The sequence below is a fragment of the Triturus cristatus genome, chromosome 1_1, assembly GCF_964204655.1.
Source record: "Triturus cristatus chromosome 1_1, aTriCri1.1, whole genome shotgun sequence".
Classification (NCBI taxonomy): domain Eukaryota; kingdom Metazoa; phylum Chordata; class Amphibia; order Caudata; family Salamandridae; genus Triturus; species Triturus cristatus.
The window spans coordinates 1,206,401,141-1,206,419,530 of record NC_140579.1 but is presented as its reverse complement, the minus strand read 5'-3'; the positions used below and the strand labels follow the sequence as shown (position 1 = coordinate 1,206,419,530).

Sequence of the window (18,390 nt, the reverse complement as noted above, 5' to 3'; positions counted from 1 at the left end):
AACAAAACAGAAGTACTCATCATGGGCCCAAACCCCGACGCATGGAATGACACCTGGTGGCCCCCAGCCCTCGGAAACCCGCCCACCCCCACGGACCACCCACACAACCTGGGAATCATCCTGGACTCCGAGCTCAAAATGGACCACCAGATCAACTCTGTCTTGTCCTCCTGCTTCCACACCCTCTGCCTCATACGTAAGACAGTTAAATGGATCCCCCTCGAACACAGAAAGACCGTCACTCACGCCCTGGTCACCAGCAGACTCGACTACGGCAACGCACTCTACGCCGTAATAAACAAAAACCTCACCCCCAAGCTACAGAACATCCAGAACGCTGCCGCAAGACTGGTCCTCGACCTGCCAAGACACTGCCACATCTCCCATCACCTGTGCACACGCCACTGGCTCCCCATCGAAGCTAGAGTCACCTTCAAGATGCTTACCCACGCCCACAAGGCCCTCCATGACACCTGACCAGCATACCTGAACAGCTGCCTCAAATTCCACGTACCCCAGAGGACCCTACGATCTGCCCAGCTCTCCTACGCTGTGGTCCCCCCGCACCAGAAATACCAGATCGGGTGGCCGCTCCTTCTCTTTCCTCTCAGCCCGAGCCTGGAACGCCCTGCCGCTCCACCTCAGACAGACAACATCGCTCCCCATCTTCGCAAGAAACCTCAAATCCTGGTTCTTCGACAGACCTCCCCCCTTGATGGACTGGAGCCTGCTTAACCCCACCTCGCCCCCCACCCCCCAGCGCCTTGAGACCCTTACGGGTGAGTAGTCGCGCTTAACAAACGCCTGATTGATTGATTGACTACTTACCATTGTAACATTCTGAGTTACATATTTAGTCCAAGTGTAACACATTTTAATTGGCTAGCTCTAACCACACTGTTTTGTTTTGAAATGTGTGAACTCTACTTCTATTGAATTTGAATTGGCGAATTGTATATATGTATCTGCTGTGAGCTAGTTTAACTAAAGTAAATTTGGTTTTCTTTTCACTGGAAACACAGGGTGTAAGCATACTTTTCACATTATTTTTTACAAGATACAAACGTAAATGTGGTAAAAGAACAGCAGCTATATAAAGTTGAAAAGCAATAATGCTCCTTTAAGATCCAGTAGTTCCTCTTGACCATACTGCCCTGCTTTTTAACTTTCAGTTCTTTGTCTGGTCCTAAGAAGCAAGATCTCTGGACCCTGCAGTTTTCAATCTTAACTATTTCCTTATAGAAAAATCTCATATTTGTCAAATAATTGGTTATGTAAAGATGCTTGAAGATATTAGTCATTTTTGGCTTGGAATCTAATTTTTCAAAGCTTTTTTCAGGACATTTTATGCCCACTGACATTCCACCTTTTGTTATATGCATTGTCCTGCCTCTGGATGAAAACAATCCGAAAGCATCCTCACACATTGTTGTTAATGTCATTCCAAACAACACCAAAACATCGGTATTGCACATGAGTGACCTGATAAATGTCTGCCATCAAGACAGTAGAGATTGAGAGCACATTTAATGTGCAGGTCATTTATGATGTCACCATTCAGAAATTAGGCGTTTGAGCTGTGTGTGCCAGCTAGACCACACACCATCAATATCAAGGCAGATAAAGTACAAGCATATTTTACCATTCCGAAACTTGGAGTTTAGGCTGCTTTTGCCAGCTAGAGCATGCATGTTCAACTTGGAGGCATACATCTTTCCCAAGATCAGTGTATTTAATCTCCAACTAGTATGAAAACAGCCATGGAGACACTTGTTGTTCCCAAGGGTGCATATCAAAAAGATTCTACTCCTACAGCACAGCCTCTTGTACTGAAATTCTGCCTAGAAAATCTGCTCCAGGTTCACACTTAAGAATTCCAAAAGTGAGGCTCAATGTGTTGTTTGATCTGAAACTCCTCTCATTCAAGCTCATCGAGACAGTCCCAAATTTCAAGATGATCTCTGACTGAAATTATTCACACTGAGAAAGTTGTGTCCCAAAGAGCTCTCGCACAGTTAAAGGTGACTCTAGAGAGGGATACATTACCCAATGTTAAGGCTACCTACTCCAACATCTCTTGACTATATCTCCTTCCAGGATTCATGCTGTAGGTATGGGAACTTTCCACAAAGGCTTGGTCCTAGGGGAATGGAATTAGATTTGTAAAACGCACTATGCCCAAAGGCGTCAAAGCACTAAAGTCTGTACTGAAAAAACATCCACTACAACCACAGAGCAGCAATCATAGGAGAGAGAAGAGGCAGGTTTTCAATTGTTTGCAGAAAGCTACAAAGGAGTCCAAGGTCACAGTGTGTTTAGGCAGAGTGTTCCACGGTTCAGCTACTGCTATTGAAAAGTAGTGACCGCCACACCTGGCTTTCCAAAATCTAAGAATGGTCACCTTCCTAAGAGAAGATGATCTGAGCTGTCTTTTGGGGGTATACCAGTAAAAGAATGTTCTCGGGGGCTCAAGACCTTGATGGTGATGAGCCAAATATACCATGCAAAGCACTTTATATGTCACACGTTTCCTAACAGGCAGCCAGTGAAGGGAGCTCATGCCTTCCCTAACAGAGTTGTTTAGGAATATTCAGAACCAGGCATGCTGCCACATTCTGAGTGACCTGCAGTCTGTTTTTTGAGGACTTATTGATGTTTAAGTATAAAGTGTTTCAATAGTCTAGGAGCGATGTAATTAAAGCGATGATCACTTCTGTTCTGAGTTCCCCCGGAATTAGTGGGGTGCTCTTTTTCAGAATATTGATAATAAAAAAAAGTTGCAACAAAACTGAACTTTGCCCACATCTCAAGTAAAATATTCATTCACTTTTTACACACAATAGTATTGTGTGCCATCATAATTCTTGCCTTGTCTAGTACTATATCTTGGTGAACTGATGATGGCAACATTTCTTCCATCGACCGTTAAGTCAGTCACCATGTGACATTTTACAAATAAATTTAAACTCCCCAGACCAACATGAGCTCTTTCTGTGAGTAGATATTCAACCACTGTCAGTGGTTTGAGTGATTTCATTGATGAGATGCCTTTTCCTTACTGGCAGTATGCTTTGTAGGTACTGTTGCTTACCACTCCTTTCCCCTGGAACCATTGCTGGTACAATCTAATTGGAGAGTCTGGACGAGCAGTCAAGGCTTATTCCAAGAGGTGGAGGTTCTTCAAAACACAAATACAGTATCACACATTAAAATATCATTGGCCAGTTGGTGTTATACATGACCTTCATTTAGCAGCTAGATAAAAGAACTGCTGTTGGAACCCGTACTTTCTGGTTGGCTGAATGGATGACCCCAGCCAAGCAGAACCTATCGCTGCCATCAAGGATGGGTTATTACACGTACTGCATAACCTGTTCTCACTGTTGTGTAGCTTGGCACGGAGCAGTAAGGCTTAATCCAGAATGTATGTTGGAAGCAAAGGCACAACAGGCATTCACGATAAATACACTGAGCATCACAAAAGTGACTTCACACAGGATGTATGTAAAAACGTTTGTTTTAAACACACATTCAATTTTTATAACACGAACATAAAGTACTTCTGGCTAAAAACACATTTAGAATTATTACTAGCAGTGCTTGGCCCACTCTTATGATTATGATATCAACAGTATGTATGTGGGGCAATTCCTAATCTAACCCCACCCACGTATACATTCCTCTGATTGCCATGGCAATAAGCAGGAAGCAAGGGTCTCCTACTTTCAATAGTTCTTTGGTTCCTTCAATCTTGGAGGTGCAAGCTGTCCTGTTGGCCAGATTTTGCAGACTCCTGAGCCCATCATTCCTGGTCATATAGTTCGGACTGGTCCCCTGTTTGATTATTGGTTTCAGACTTAAGCCTAGACCTGCTGCTGTTAAGGGAGAGGGCAGCAACACAAGAAATGGAGGATATGTGAGTTTCGCTTTTGACAAAGAGAATAGACCGATGATCTAGCTCTTGAACATCAGGTGTGTAGACTTTCTATCTGTGGTAACCCCCACCTATCTAGTGCCCTGCATGTGTTTCCTACCAAGTGTGTCTCCTGGAGCAACACCACGTCTGGGGTATGTTGTTTAATAAACTGTAAAACGATTCCCCTCTTCAGTTTATCTTGTAGACCATTAAGATTCCAGGATAAAATCCTGAGTTTTTCACCCGCCAAGCTTATTTTTGCCGCCGCTACACCTCTTCCCCATCTCATCCTTAGTCTCCTCCCACCGGTTCATGCCACTGTGTTCTTTGCTAAGTGCTAGTCTGCTAGGGCTATCTGATATTGATGTCCCCGCACCATCCTTCCCATACTAGTTGGCTGACCCCCCTCCTTGCTTCCCCACACTCTGGGTCTAAAACTGCCCAATTCCCCAATAGTGCAGAGTGCCTGTCGCCCTATTCTTCTAAACCAACTAGAAATTCAGGGGGGTGGCAATACCTCTCATACGGCCTTCTCCCCGCCATGATGTATCCCCATTCCATTTACAAAAACAAACTCTACTTTTAACATAGTCACTTAGCGTAAGTAATGTCCTCTTGATCCTTCGGGTACATGTGTGCAGGGCGTCGTCCAAGAAAACGGTGCCTCGGACGGGGTCCTCTGCAGTCGAAAAGCTTTGTGGGTCAATAACCTGAGAATGACTGACTTGTGAGAAAAGGGACCCTTCTTCATCGTGCGTTGTGATCTTTCGCCGGCCTTCAACCTTCCAGCCATTCCTGTACTGATTCTGGAGTCTCAAAAAACCAGGCCTTGCCATCTACTTAGACCCGGAGTTTTGCATGGAACAACATTGCATAGCGGAAATTTTTGTCCCTTAATTGTCTTTTCACATTGAGGAAGGTTCTCCTTTGCCATTGGACTGTGATGGTGAAGTATGGAAAGAAGGACAGTTTGCTGTATTTGAGTGGAGGATTCAATCGAGCGGTTTGCAGTATGATATTGTGGTCTCTGAAATTCAGGAGTTTAGCAAGTATTGGACAAGGGGGAGCTCCAGGCTTATGTCTGCCCCCTGGTACCCGGTGCGCTCTTTCAACTGTGAAGTGCTTCGACAGGGTTTTTGGCCGGAGGTGATTCAGGATTAGGTCCTCCACAAATAGGTCAACAGCTGGCCCCTCTGCCCTCTCAGGAACCCCTATAGTCCTCATGTTATTACGGCCCTTGTAATCATCCAGTTGGATTTCTGTCCTTTTCTGAGCAGCCTGAAGTTCCTTGATCCCTTGCCGCATCTGATGAGTTTCGCTGCTGAGCTCAGTGGTCACTATCTCCATGGACTTCACCTGTTCACTAGTCTTCTGCAGATCAGCTTGTATCAGGGTCATTTCAATAGTAATGATGTCCATTCTTTGTTCCAATGAAGTACATACTCCCGCGATGGCCGCCATGACATCCTTTAGTGTGGGCTCCCCTTTATCCGGGGTCATCATCTTGTCTGTCTCCCCTTTGTTTGCAGCGTCCACCTCTCTCGACTTTTGAGAGGTATATTTGTCCAATTTAGTTTAGAGCGATCCTTTTTGTCCCTTTGCCCCGGACATCTTCAGTCCTTATCAGTTTCCAGCTAAGAGTCCCCACGGGTGTTGCTCGCCGTCTACTCTTGATAATTACCTCCCTCGACGGCCTGTCGAGGTTTACCTGAGGGGTTCTAAGGTCTGGTGCACCCAGGGTCCCCGTTAGGTTATGTTTCCTCCTTCTCGTTGCTTGTCAAGGGGGCCCCTTGGCCAAAGATCTGTTCCCCAACTATTGGGCTCGTGAGTAGCCCACAAACGTGTCCCACTGGGGCCCAATCCTCTAATTGCTGCACACGTTAATGCGGGGCACCCCAGGTACACGGGGGATCGAGCTCAGCCGCTCCAATGCAATCAATACTGGTAAGCCTCTTTATTGTAACCGGGGGATGTGGGGATGGGAGGCCCACCTGCTCCCACAACCTTCACAACTTCGCATCTGCTCCGCAGGGCCTTGTTCCTCAACTTTTCCCGGATTGTCGTATGTGATGCCCACTGCTGCCCGCTGGGGTCTGGCCTACCCCTGGTGATAGGTCAGGTCGCCAAGGCTGCCAATCAATTCCAGGGCCACTCAGTTCGAATGCAGCCGCACTCGCTAGGAGCCAGTTTTATTGGCAGACCCTGTGTACTAGTTACCGCGGGGGCAGCTCACCGGTGCCCCACCAGAGTATTCCGCAGGGCAGCACTGCGCTCGCACAGTCTGCCACGGACGCAGGCGGGGCAGCAGTCTCTCCTCACACCTCTTGTCCCTGCTGTAGGTGGGGAGCACCAACTCTTGACTCTATTGGAAGCCGGAGATATGCTCATGAACTCACTGAGTCAATATTGAATGAGCCCCGGCATTCCGTCACCACACCAGTCTCACCTGGAGGTCCCAGGCAGTGTGCATAAACTCGAGTCCGAGGCTTTTGGGCCAAAGTGGCGCGCTGTTCACTTGAAGCCGCTGTCGCCGGCGTCTTCTGCGGTTGCGGATCAATAGCGAGGGTTGAGTAGACTCTCAGCTGCGGTTTTGGGGCATCTCTCGGATTTGTGTACGGATGTTAAGGCTGGTTTTGGCCGCAGAAGGAAGGAGCTTCACCGACGTGCGGCCATCACGCTCGGTGCCCAAGCCACGTCCCCCCACATACTGCATCTTAAGGGCAAATACAGACGAGGGATAAAGTACTACTTGTTCAGAATGCGTATTGTCTTTTAGCTTTGTGACAACATACTCTGTAAATGCTAATGCATGTTTTTTTTAATTTAATCAGCCTTGTGCTTTAAGACTGTATATAGCAGCTCTTTCAAGTGTCCCTGGGATGCAGGTTACCTTAATGGTTAAACTTAGTTGCAGTTGAAATAATCCTTAATAGCAACAAAACTAAATCAGAGTATGAACTCAAATTAAAACCTCTGAATGTTTTGGATTCTCAGACTAATACGTCTGCTGTGATGCCATAGTAATGGCATGTTGTCCCTTATGCAATTACCACATAAGTTGTACCAAAAATAAAGTTTGAATAGCATATGGAATTTGTTTAATCTGTACATAGTATTTACATAATGTGTTTATTTTTTCCTTGGTAAATGCTAGATGCTGCTTGTTATACTTTAAGTAGGAGACTGCAAATCACCTTAGAATTCCAAGACCGTATAGAGGGCTAGGACCCAGTTCACTTTTGGAAAGACAGACCCCAAAGTGACTTGAAAATATAAGAATGTTGTACAAGCTTGATTTATAGTAGCCTTCATGATCTTCTTTCCTTTCTAATTTTGGAAACACTGTGCATAATCTTTGTTGCTCATGCATTTGTAAAGAGTAGTGGCATTTACTTTTGGTGGCACTGTAAAGGTAAAGGATAGCTTACTAACATTAGAGATGTACTGCAATACGTTATTTTGTATTTTCAGAATAGGAATTTCTCTACTACTACATAATAAGATTGACAGCTGTCCTAAAGGTAGGACAGTCTTAGCATGTTCTATACCAATTGATAGGCGTTTCAGATGTTTAATGCCACTGAATTGTATCTGTCCAATATTGTAATGCAGTGATCCATATCTGAGAGGAACAATTTTCATAAGACAAGTATTAAAAATGAAATGTCATGGTTTTGTCCCAGCGTAATCATAATGTGATAGCATTCTGCGTTGTCATTGGTGTCTTTATAAAAACAGTGGACCTTACAGTTGTCATAGTCATTCTGCTTTCAATATTTCGGATGTTCTTGATTTCCTGAACTTCCTTAAGTGCCCTCAAACCCATGCTACACCTTTTCATAGTTTGACATCTCTCCTGCCATACCACTTAACCAACAGTACCCTCTGTGTCTGCTAGTCTGAGCCCTGATTCTTGTATTTCTTTCTCCTAAAATGACTTTTTTTTATTGTGATCGACTAGTTCCTGCCGGTCTACCATCCTACTCCAGAAGAACAGAACGACCCAATGCTGTACGCGTGTCACATCCAGAAGCTAATGTCCAAGTGAGTGTCCTCTATACTCTGTTTACTCCTTCTCTCTTAGAGCAGGCAACATATTCTCATGAAGACAGAGGGCCAGTGCTGTAGACCGGCCTAAAGCAACTATGCATGTTTGTACATCATGCAGGCTGGAGAGGTAGGTGTGGGATATTCGTGTCCCCACCTTGTTCAGTTTATTTCTTCTGCCAATATATGATGTATAGAACTGAAGAGATAACATTGTAAAGTGCTAAACGAGTACCTCCTAGATATGCAAACCTGAAAGAAGAATGCTTCTCACAATTAAACGATTACTAAACTAATTTCATGATTGTAGGCCCCATTTTCCTCATACAAACATAACACAGTTTGCTACATAGCTGTCATAAATATTGGAATAAGCCTCCGTGAAGAACTAACGCAACATAGACTGCATTGCTTGGTAAAGTCACACTGTTATCAAATGGCAGTGCTGAACAAAGACCTCTTTGTTGCCCCCAAATAAAGTAATAAAGTAAATGATTTTTAAGTTAATCATTGATTGCTAGGTTGTTGTAACTCCATGTGGATCATCATTCTTCCCTTGCCTGGGACTGGGGTGATCCCCACGCAGTTAAAAGGATTCTATAGCGTTATGTGCCTCATTTGGGTGATCTGACCCTCTCGGCATGCCTTCGGGCCCAAGAGTCTTGGGTGGGGCTCCATTGGGTTCTACCCAGAGGCTTCGGCACCAATGACCCCAATGAATCCAGTGGCAGGTCGATCCCCTGTGACCTTACCCGGTGCCGGACGCCTGATACTGAAACCCCTGGCGCCAGCTCCAATCTCATCCCTGAAGACAAGGATAGACACCGATTTCAACGCTGATGGCACCCTTGGGTCCTAGATCGATTCTTAAGCCTTCGTTGTTTACGGCTAGGAATGGAGGACAATTGGGAGGGGAACCCTTTATAGGGCCAGCATGAGCACGAAATGGACTGGTATGAGGAAATGGGTGAGGCCAGTGACCTGGTTACCTCCCCAGATTCTGGCCTGCTTTCTCCCTCTACCATGGCTAGGCAGGAGGGAGATTCATATTCAATGGCGGTGAGAAGACCAGCTAAGGTCCTAGACCTTCAGCTCCCTTCAGTGGAAGTCAAGACTAACATCTTGATAGAGGTCCTGCAGCCGGTGGTCTCCTCCTCTGGACCCTTCCTGCCTTTCAACAAAGCCTTGACTGATGTCCTCCTGTGAACCTGGTCCAAGCCCAGAACAGAGGCCCCTGTGAATAGGACCATTTCCCGCCGTCATCGCCCTGCTCTGGCTGACCCGAAATTCCTTACCGACAACCCTACCCCTGAGAGTTTGGTGTTTCAGGCCTTCATCCCACGGTACGTTTCCCTCCGTATGCCCGGTCATGGAATCGTAGAGACTGGATAGTTTGGACAAGACTACTTTTTTCTTCCGGCAGTCTTGCATTTTGGTCAACGAACACTGCATACCTTTTGGGCCGTTAAAGTCACTCCTTATGGGAAACGGTTGCACAGGTGCTGCCACAGGTCCCGGAGGAGGCTCAAGCCATTCTATCCCAAGAGGTATAACACAGGAGAGATGCAGCAAAGTTTACTATTCGTTGTGGGCTTAACCCTACTGACTCTCTGGGCAGAATAATGTAATTGATGGTGGCTGTTCTAAGCAAAGCTTGGCTCAGATCTACTGGCTTTTCTGGGGATTTCCAGGCTCCCCTTATGGACATGTCCTTTGATGGCACCCCCTCTTCGGAGACCAGACAGACATGGCTTTGGAGCGCTTTATCGACTTGCGGGCTAAAACCAAATATTTGGGCCTCTCACTGCCCACCCATTTCCTGTCTGCTTTTTGCCTCTTTCGTGGCCACAGAAAGGACTTTTCAGGCTCCCCAGCCATCTCCCACACAAAAGACTGCGCAAGTTCAGCAGCCTCTATGTGGCTGTGGGCATGTTTACTTTCAACCCCGTGGGTCAGGTGACCAGAGGACCAGTCAGTCTGCTCTTCCCTCTGCATCCTCTAAATCTTCCTAGTCCGACCCTTCAAGATCATGGGAGGCTTGTTGGTGACAGGATCAGCCATCACCTCCACCTCTAGCAAACATCACATTGGACAAGTGGAGCTCAGGCCTCTTGTACGCCTTTCTGCCAATTGCACTCCTGTCCAGAGTGTTAAAGAAGATAAGGAGTGACCAGGTCCAAGTCATTTTTGTGGCTCTGGGCTGGGCATTCAGAGTCTGGTATCCCAAGCTTCTCCACCTGAGCATTGATCCTCCGATCAGGCTGCACCTTTTGGTGGATCTTCTGTTGCGACAGCAGGGTAGGGACCTCCACCCGAACCTATAGGCTCTACACCTTCTTGCGTGGAGATTGAGCGGCAGCAATTGACAGCATTCAACCTTCCTCCCGAAGTCTGTGATGTGATTTTGGCAGCTAGGCTTCCCTCTGGCAAAACTGTGTACTCCTGCCAGTGGCAGAAATTTGTAAAATATTGGACAGAAAGGTCTATTGACCCTCTTTCTACTACCCCCTCTCAAGTTCTTCTCTTTATTTTCACCATTGCACTGCCGGGCTCTGCATTGGGCACTCTTAAAGAGTTCCTTTCAGCCTTGTCTGCCTTCTTGAGGCTGCCAGACCAACCCTTTTAATTTAAATCCCCTATTGTAAACAGATTTCTTAAGGGGCTCGTACATATGTGTTTGAGGCATATGAGCTGCAGATCACACACTTAGGATAGTAGATCGCCATCTGGTGTTGGGCTCGGATGCTTGCAGGTTGTTGTTGTCTTCTGAAGAAGTCTTTGGTCACGAGATAGGTGACTCCTCCCTTGGACTACAGTGCGCATGGGCATCAACTCCATCCTTAGATTGTTTTTTTCCGCCATTGGGTTCGGATGCAACTTTTCCGCTCCGGTTGGAAATCTCAATTCCAAGCTTTTCGAAGCAAAAAACTTCCACAAAACCATCGAAGCACCTTCACTCGACATAGATTTCATCGGCTCGATTCCAGACGTCGACGCGGGCCGCTGGGCCTATCCACGCTGTGAGGCCTACGGCTCATGGAAAGGACGCCTTTCAAAAAATGCCCCCAGTGTGGAGTAAAATTTCCGCACGGTGACCACCACTAAGTCTGCAACCTGTGCCTATCACCGGAACACGACAAGTCCAGCTGTCCAGCCTGCGCAGCATTTCGATCCAAAAAGACCATTCGAGATCGAAGGGCTCGACGCCACATCATGGCACAGAGACCAGCTCCGGAACCAGAAAACATCTTTGATGAGGGTCCCGATGTCCCGGAGGAAGATTCCGAGGATCTACAAATCATCTCCAAAGCAGACGACTCAGACGACCCCATTACTCCTGGGCAACGCGCGAGTACTAGTGCCCCTGGCCCAACCCCTCCAAAACCAAAGGCATTGGTCAAGACTTCGCCGGCTGGCCTCAGTCGAGACCAAAAACATACTTCAGAAGCCCCGCCTCCGGGCTCTGCTGCGAAGAAACATAAGCCTTCCGGTAGCTCGGGCCCGAGCAAGCCGCATGTCATTGTTCCACCGGCACCTTCGGCACGGAAGACAAAAGACCTCTCGGCTCCGAAATCGGCTCCGATGCCTTCGGCACCGAAAACATCGAGGCCCATAGATAAACCGGCACCGAAAGTTCCCAAGCTGAAAGATACAACTTCGGCTCCGAAACCATCATCGGCACCGAAACCACCGGCTTAAGGACTCTCACACACCTCCTAAAGCCAAAAATTCCACCGATCAACGAAAACCTCGATCGGAACCGAAAAAATCGGCGCCAAAACCTGTTCCCCAGGAACAAGAACTTTTCCATCCAGATCCCATTGATCCAAGACAGAAAAAGATCTATATTAATCCAAAGACTGGACATGTCACCGCGGTGCCATGTAAAAAACGGAAAATGGACACACCACCTGCCCCAGTTCCTATAAACAAGAAGGACTCTGCAACATCGCCTATTCCTCCTTCCTCTCCCATACTACCTTCTACCCCACCCCCTCTGCCTACAACACCCTTACCTCTACCCTCTCCATCACATACACCACCTCCACAGGATGATGATGACCTAGGGGGAAGGGGTGATCCTAATGATCCATTCACGGATCCAGATACCGCACCACTGGATGATTGGGCATTCCCTCTACCAGACATGCCTGACCCTCCACCATATCCCTCCAAACCATCACCTCCAGATGACCACCTGGGGTTTGGCCAATTATTAAATAGAGCAGCACTTTACCATGGCGTCACCATGCACTCCGACGCACCTGAGGAAGACTTCCTATTAGATACTTTTGAGCAGACTCAAAAGTCTGTACAAATTTTACCTATGATTAAAGGAGTCATAAAACACGCCCCAGAGGTATTTAAAGACCCCGTCCGTGCCAGGGTTCATAACCCAAGAATAGAAAAGAAATATAGGCCTGCCCCTGAAGATCCTTGTTACATCAAAGGACAGCTCCCTTTGGATTCTTTGGTTGTTTCCAACGCTAGGAAATGCGCCAACTCCCAAACCACAGGAGATACACCACCCCCCCCGACAAAGAATCCAAACTGTTAGAAGCCTCTGGCAAACGAGTAGCAGAACAAGCCGTTAACCATTGGCGTATTGCCAACACCCAAGCCCTACTAGCACGCTATGACAGGGCTCACTACGACCAGTTGGAGAATCTGTTACAACATCTGCCAGACCAATATAAAACCCAGGCAAATGACCTTATCCAGGAGGGAAACCTTATTTCAAATGCGTCAATTAAATGTGCACTTGACGCCGCAGACACCGCCTCTAGAGCAATAAACACAAGTGTGCTCCTTAGACGACATGCCTGGCTACGCATTTCAGACTTTAAGCCAGAGGTACAAACTACCATACTTAGTCAACCATTCAACCAAGAACACCTATTTGGGCCAGCAGTAGACACTGCAATTGAAAAGATGAAAAAAGTCACCGAGACTGCTAAGTTCATGGGAGCATTACAGTCTTCACAACCACGTGGCTCCTTTCGACGCTCCTTCTACAGAGGAGCCTCCAAGAATATCGGAGCGGACACCTCCTCTACGTTCAAACCCGCTACACAAACATCCCCCAGTAGAGGATATTTTAGAGGAGGATATAGAGGAAACAACAAGGGACGAGGTCGAGGCAACACCAACACTCGCACCTCCCCTGCCACAAAACAGTGACTTTCCTCCACTCCCCCCAGACCATTCCACTCCAGTCAGGGGAAGACTCAAACAGTTCCTACCTGTCTGGAACTCCATCACAACAGACAAGTAGGTAAGACAAATTATCCAGTATGGTTACTGCCTGGAACTCATAACTAGCCCCCCCCCCCCACCCCCCCACATATACCACCCAAAAAGCGTTCCATGTCACCAGACCATCTTACGCTCCTCAAACAAGAGGTTCTCTCATTGCTTCAAAAACACGCAATAGAGCCAGTTTCCTTACAACATCAGGGTACAGGAGTATACTCACTATACTTCCTAATCCCCAAAAAGGACGGAACTCTAAGACCAATACTCAACCTCAGACCCCTAAATCTGTATATAAACTCAGATCATTTCCATATGATCACTCTTCAACAAGTGCTCCCACTACTACAACAAGGCGATTTCCTTGCCACACTAGATCTCAAGGACGCCTAATTCCACATTCCCAGACATCCTGCTCACAGGAAGTACCTAAGGTTTGTGGTGGACGGACAACACTACCAGTTTACAGTCCTTCCATTCGTAGTAACAACCGCGCCCAGAGTATTCACCAAATGTCTAGCAGTAGTAGCAGCACATCTCAGAAGACAACAAATTCATGTCTTCCCGTATCTAGACGACTGGCTAATAAAAGCCAAGTCATTCAACAAATGTGTTCTACCCACTCACCAAACTATCCAAATCTTACACAACTTGGGATTCACAATAAACTATCCCAAATCTCATCTCTAACCCTCTCACATACATCAGTATCTAGGAGCCACCATAAACGCCTCCAAAGCCCTAGCATATCCCAGCCCAGCCAGGATAGCCAATATACAAGCTCTTATCGAACAATGTCAAACCCAACACTCTCTTCCAGCAAGAGTGTTCATGCAACTCATAGGCATGATGGCGTCATGCATCTTCATTGTGCCTTATGCAAGACTTCAAATGCGTCCCTTGCAAGAATGTCTAGCACATCAGTGGAACCAGGCTCATGGACAACTTACAGATCTGGTGTTGGTGGACAGCCGCACACATCGCTCTCTCAAATGGTGAAACATAAAAAACCTGTCCAAAGGGCGGCCGTTCCTAGAGCCTCTTCCACAGATAGTGCTGACAACCGACGCATCTCTCACAGGGTGGGGAGCCCATCTCCTCGGACACACCACTCAAGGCAAATGGACCACTCAACAGAAAGTGCTCCATATCAATTACCTGGAACTGCTAGCAGTGTTCCTAGCACTAAAATCATTCCAACTACATCTCCAGAACAAAACTGTCCTCATCTGGACGGACAACATGACAGCCATGTATTACATACAAAAACAAGGAGGCACACATTCTCTCTAGCTGTCCCAGCTCGCACAGAATATTTGGAGATGGGCCATTCCCCAGAACATATACCTACTTGCAGAACACCTTCCAGGGGTTCATAATCAAATTGCCGATCTGTTAAGTCGACAAACTCAACAGATCCACGAATGGGAATTACATCCACAAGTCCTACTTCCCTTTTTCCAACAATGGGGCCAACCAGACATAGATCTGTTCGCCACACACGAAAACGCAAAATGCCCAACCTTAGCCACCAGGTTTCCCCACCCGGAGTCAAAGGGCAATGCGATATGGATGAACTGGTCAGGCAGATTTGCGTACGCTTTTCCGCCTCTCCCACTCATTCCATTAGTGTTACGCAAGCTCAGGCAACAGTCTCTCAAACTGATCCTAGTAGCTCCCACATGGGCACGCCAGCCGTGGTTCCCAACACTACTGGAACTCTCGCTAGTTCCACACCAAAAACTGCACCTCTCCCCGTCCTTATTAACCCAGAACCATGGAGAAATCAGACACCCAGATCCAGGTCAACTGAATCTGGCGATTTGGCTCCTGAAGTCCTAGAGTTCGGTTACCTAAACCTGCCACCAGACTGCATGAATATTATAAAGGAGGCCAGAAGACCTACCACTAGAGCCTGCTATGCTGCAAAATGGAAGAGATTTGCCATTTATTGCACTAACACTCATATAAACCCGTTGGATGCATCCATCCAAGACATCATTTGCTACTTACTGCACTTGCAAAGATGTAATTTGGCATACTCCTCCATACGTCTCCACCTAGCAGCATTAGCAGCCTACTTTCAAAATCGACAACACTTGTCACTATTTAGAGTAGCTGCGATCAAAGCCTTCATGGAAGGACTTAAAAGGATTATTCCTCCCAGATTACCATCCTCTCCAGTGTGGAATCTAACCATTGTTCTTACAAGGCTCATGGGACCCCCATTTGAAACTCTGCATAAATGCGAACTCCAGTTCCTCACATGGAAAGTGGCTTTCCTTATCGCTATCACATCCCTCAGAAGGGTAAGTGAAATCCAGGCTTTAACCATACAAGAACCATTCTTACAATTACACCGCAACAAAGTGGTTCCGAAATTCCTTCCAAAAGTCATATCTCCGTTCCATCTTAACCAATCAGTAGAGTTACCAGTGTTCTTCCCAAATCCAGACTCAGTAGCTGAAAGAGCTCTTCATACCTTAGACATTAAAAGAGCCCTTCTTTACTACATAGACAGAACCAAATCATTCCGCAAAACAAAACAATTGTTTGTTGCTTTCTCTCCACCACATAAAGGCAACCCGAATTCCAAATCTGGGATAGCTAGGTGGATAGTTAAATGTATCCAAATATGCTACCATAAAGCTAAACGCACATTAACGGTTCCCCCTAGAGCGCATCCACATGCAAAATAGGGGCTTCCATGGCATTCTTAGGAAACATTCCCTTAGAAGATATTTGTAAGGCAGCCACATGGTCTACAACACACGCCTTCACTAAACACTATTATGTTGACGTGCAAGCAAAGTAACAAGCTTCTGTGGGTCAGGCTGTCCTTAAAACTTTATTTCAAACTGCTGCAACCGATAGAGGTGACCACCGCTAGGGGAGACACTGCTATATAGTCTATGCTAAGTGTGTGATCTGCAGCTCATATGCCTCGAACGGAATATGCTACTTACCAGTATCCATCTGTTCTTGGCATGTAGAGCTGCAGAGCCATACACGCCCACCCACCTCCCCGGGACCTGTATCTGTTCCAGCATTGTCTTACTTAGACACCACAAATGGACATCTCTCTCTTTTCTACAAACTCCATCATTTCCCATCATGGCGAAAAACAATCTAAGGATGGAGTTGATGCCCATGCGCACTGTAGTCCAAGGGAGGAGTCACCTATCTCGTGACCAAAGACTTGTTCCGAAGACAACAACAACCTGCAAGCATCCGAGCCCAACACCAGATGGCGATCTACTATCCTAAGTGTGTGGCTCTGCAGCTCTATATGCCAAGAACAGATGCATACTGGTAAGTAGCATATTCCTTTCATCTGCCCCATTCATCAACGCCTCAGTGGCACCTTTATTTGATTCTCACCCTCCTGATGTGCTCCACGTTTAAGCTTCTGCACAACTTCCCCCTCCAGCAGCTTTCCATCAAAGTAACCTTTTTAGTAGCAATGACGTCTGCCAGGAAGGTTAGTGAATTGCAGGCTCGGTCAGCCAAGCCTCCTTATCTGACCGTCTCGCAATGGGTCGTCCTCTGCATCAAAATTTGCTACGCTCTGGCCAAGAAACAGCCTCCTCAAGGCTTAAGAGCTCATTCCACCAGAGCTAAAGCTGCAACCACAGCGTTGTAACGTGGTGTTCCAGTCCTTGACATTTGTCAGGCAGCAACGCAGGTGTCACTGCACACTTTCACTATGCACTAATGTCTGGACTGTCAAGTCCGCAGGGATGGCCTTTTTGGCCGCTCTTTTCTGCAGGACTTTTTTGTCCAAACTTGTTTGCATTCCCTCCTCCGGGGATGGTATTGCTTGGGTATCAATTCTAAGGTAAGGAATCTGCAGCTAGATGTCTCTATCAGATGGACAAGTTACTTACCTTTGGTAATACCTTATCTTGTAGAGATACAATCTAGCCGCAGATTCCTTACCGACCCACCCATCCTCCCTACACTGCGGACAGGTTTTTAGGGTCAGGGCTGATAGCTTTCAGGGCCGTAGTTGTTCTGAATACACCACTGTCAGTGCACTTCACAACTCTGTGCTCCTGATGTAGAAAACCATGAAAAGTTGTGAAAAGTAACTGACGTCAGTGCGCCGAGGTGGCACATATATATATATAGGTGATGTGAATGTCACTTCTGGCGCAGACGATGCTGCATGGAGCCGACTGACGCCACCTACTGGTGTGCAAGGGTATTGCTCGAGCAAAGGTTTTCTGGATCCAGCATGATGCTTGGGATATTCGAAGGTAAGGAATCAGCGGCTAGATTGTCTGTACCAGATAAGGGGTGGCCGAAGGTAAGTAACTTGTCTGTTAGGGTTAGTGGCACCATTTCTGTCAATTGGGGCATTTTTCCTTTGATGTCCTGTGTCCTAATCTAGCCAAATCTTAACATGAAGTACATGCTTTTTTAGCACTTGATCCTCAGGGTAGCGAACCAAAACGATTTAAGACTTACTCAAGAACCATAGCACCAATAGTGCACCATAAATTAATGTCCAACCAGTCCTTTATCTTAATAAAGTGAAACTACTTTATCAAAGTGATATACGTTTAATAACTAAATTGAGGTATGTGAACAATGTTTTGAGAGCAGATAGTCTGTGGCTGGTGATGACAGTTATTCCCCACTGGGTTCTCTATATTCCCCATCCTCTGGTGAGCAGATCCCACCTTCTGCAGTTTTTTGTGCTTGTTGCATAATCTGCCCTCTTCCACCAGAGAGTTCATAGTCCCATGGGCCATTATCTGCGTTGGGACAGGCTTTCCACCCCCTGTGGTAATCCTCCATCTTAAAAGTAGCCCTGTCTAGGTGCCTTTTAGCTATGAAAGTTTGTATTGGCAAGCAAGTGTTTAGATTATGGTTCAATGTCTTACCATTCGGTACTTGGTCATACTAATCTGTGTACACCAGCAAGCTGTCAGTTGGCTCCACTGGTTGGAAGTCCGTGTGCAAAGGCCACAAGAGTTGTGTATTTCAGCCTGTGGTGGGAGTGGGGAAAAAAGCACAGCTCTGGACAAATGTTATCTTAAACTCTTCCACTCCTTACGTCTCCAGATGGGGGAAATCTTCCATGTGCGGTTATTGATGAAGTTGTGGTGCCTTAATTAGCTGGCACATAAAGATTCAAAGAGCCTATTACAGCAAGTCTGGTAGACAAC

The 18,390-nt window shown here is 46.6% G+C and overlaps 1 protein-coding gene across 11 annotated transcripts in view; it reads left to right on the top strand.

Annotated features, from left to right (window-relative positions):
* Positions 1 to 18,390, top strand: part of LPCAT4 (lysophosphatidylcholine acyltransferase 4) — a 1,035,593-nt gene that overhangs the window by 787,944 nt on the left and 229,259 nt on the right. For all 11 annotated transcript variants that reach the window (XM_085651786.1, XM_085651792.1, XM_085651797.1 and 8 more), the window contains exon 9: positions 7,878 to 7,960. In XM_085651786.1, the coding sequence (XP_085507912.1) occupies positions 7,878 to 7,960 (83 nt within the window). The remainder of the gene's footprint in view (positions 1 to 7,877; positions 7,961 to 18,390) is intronic.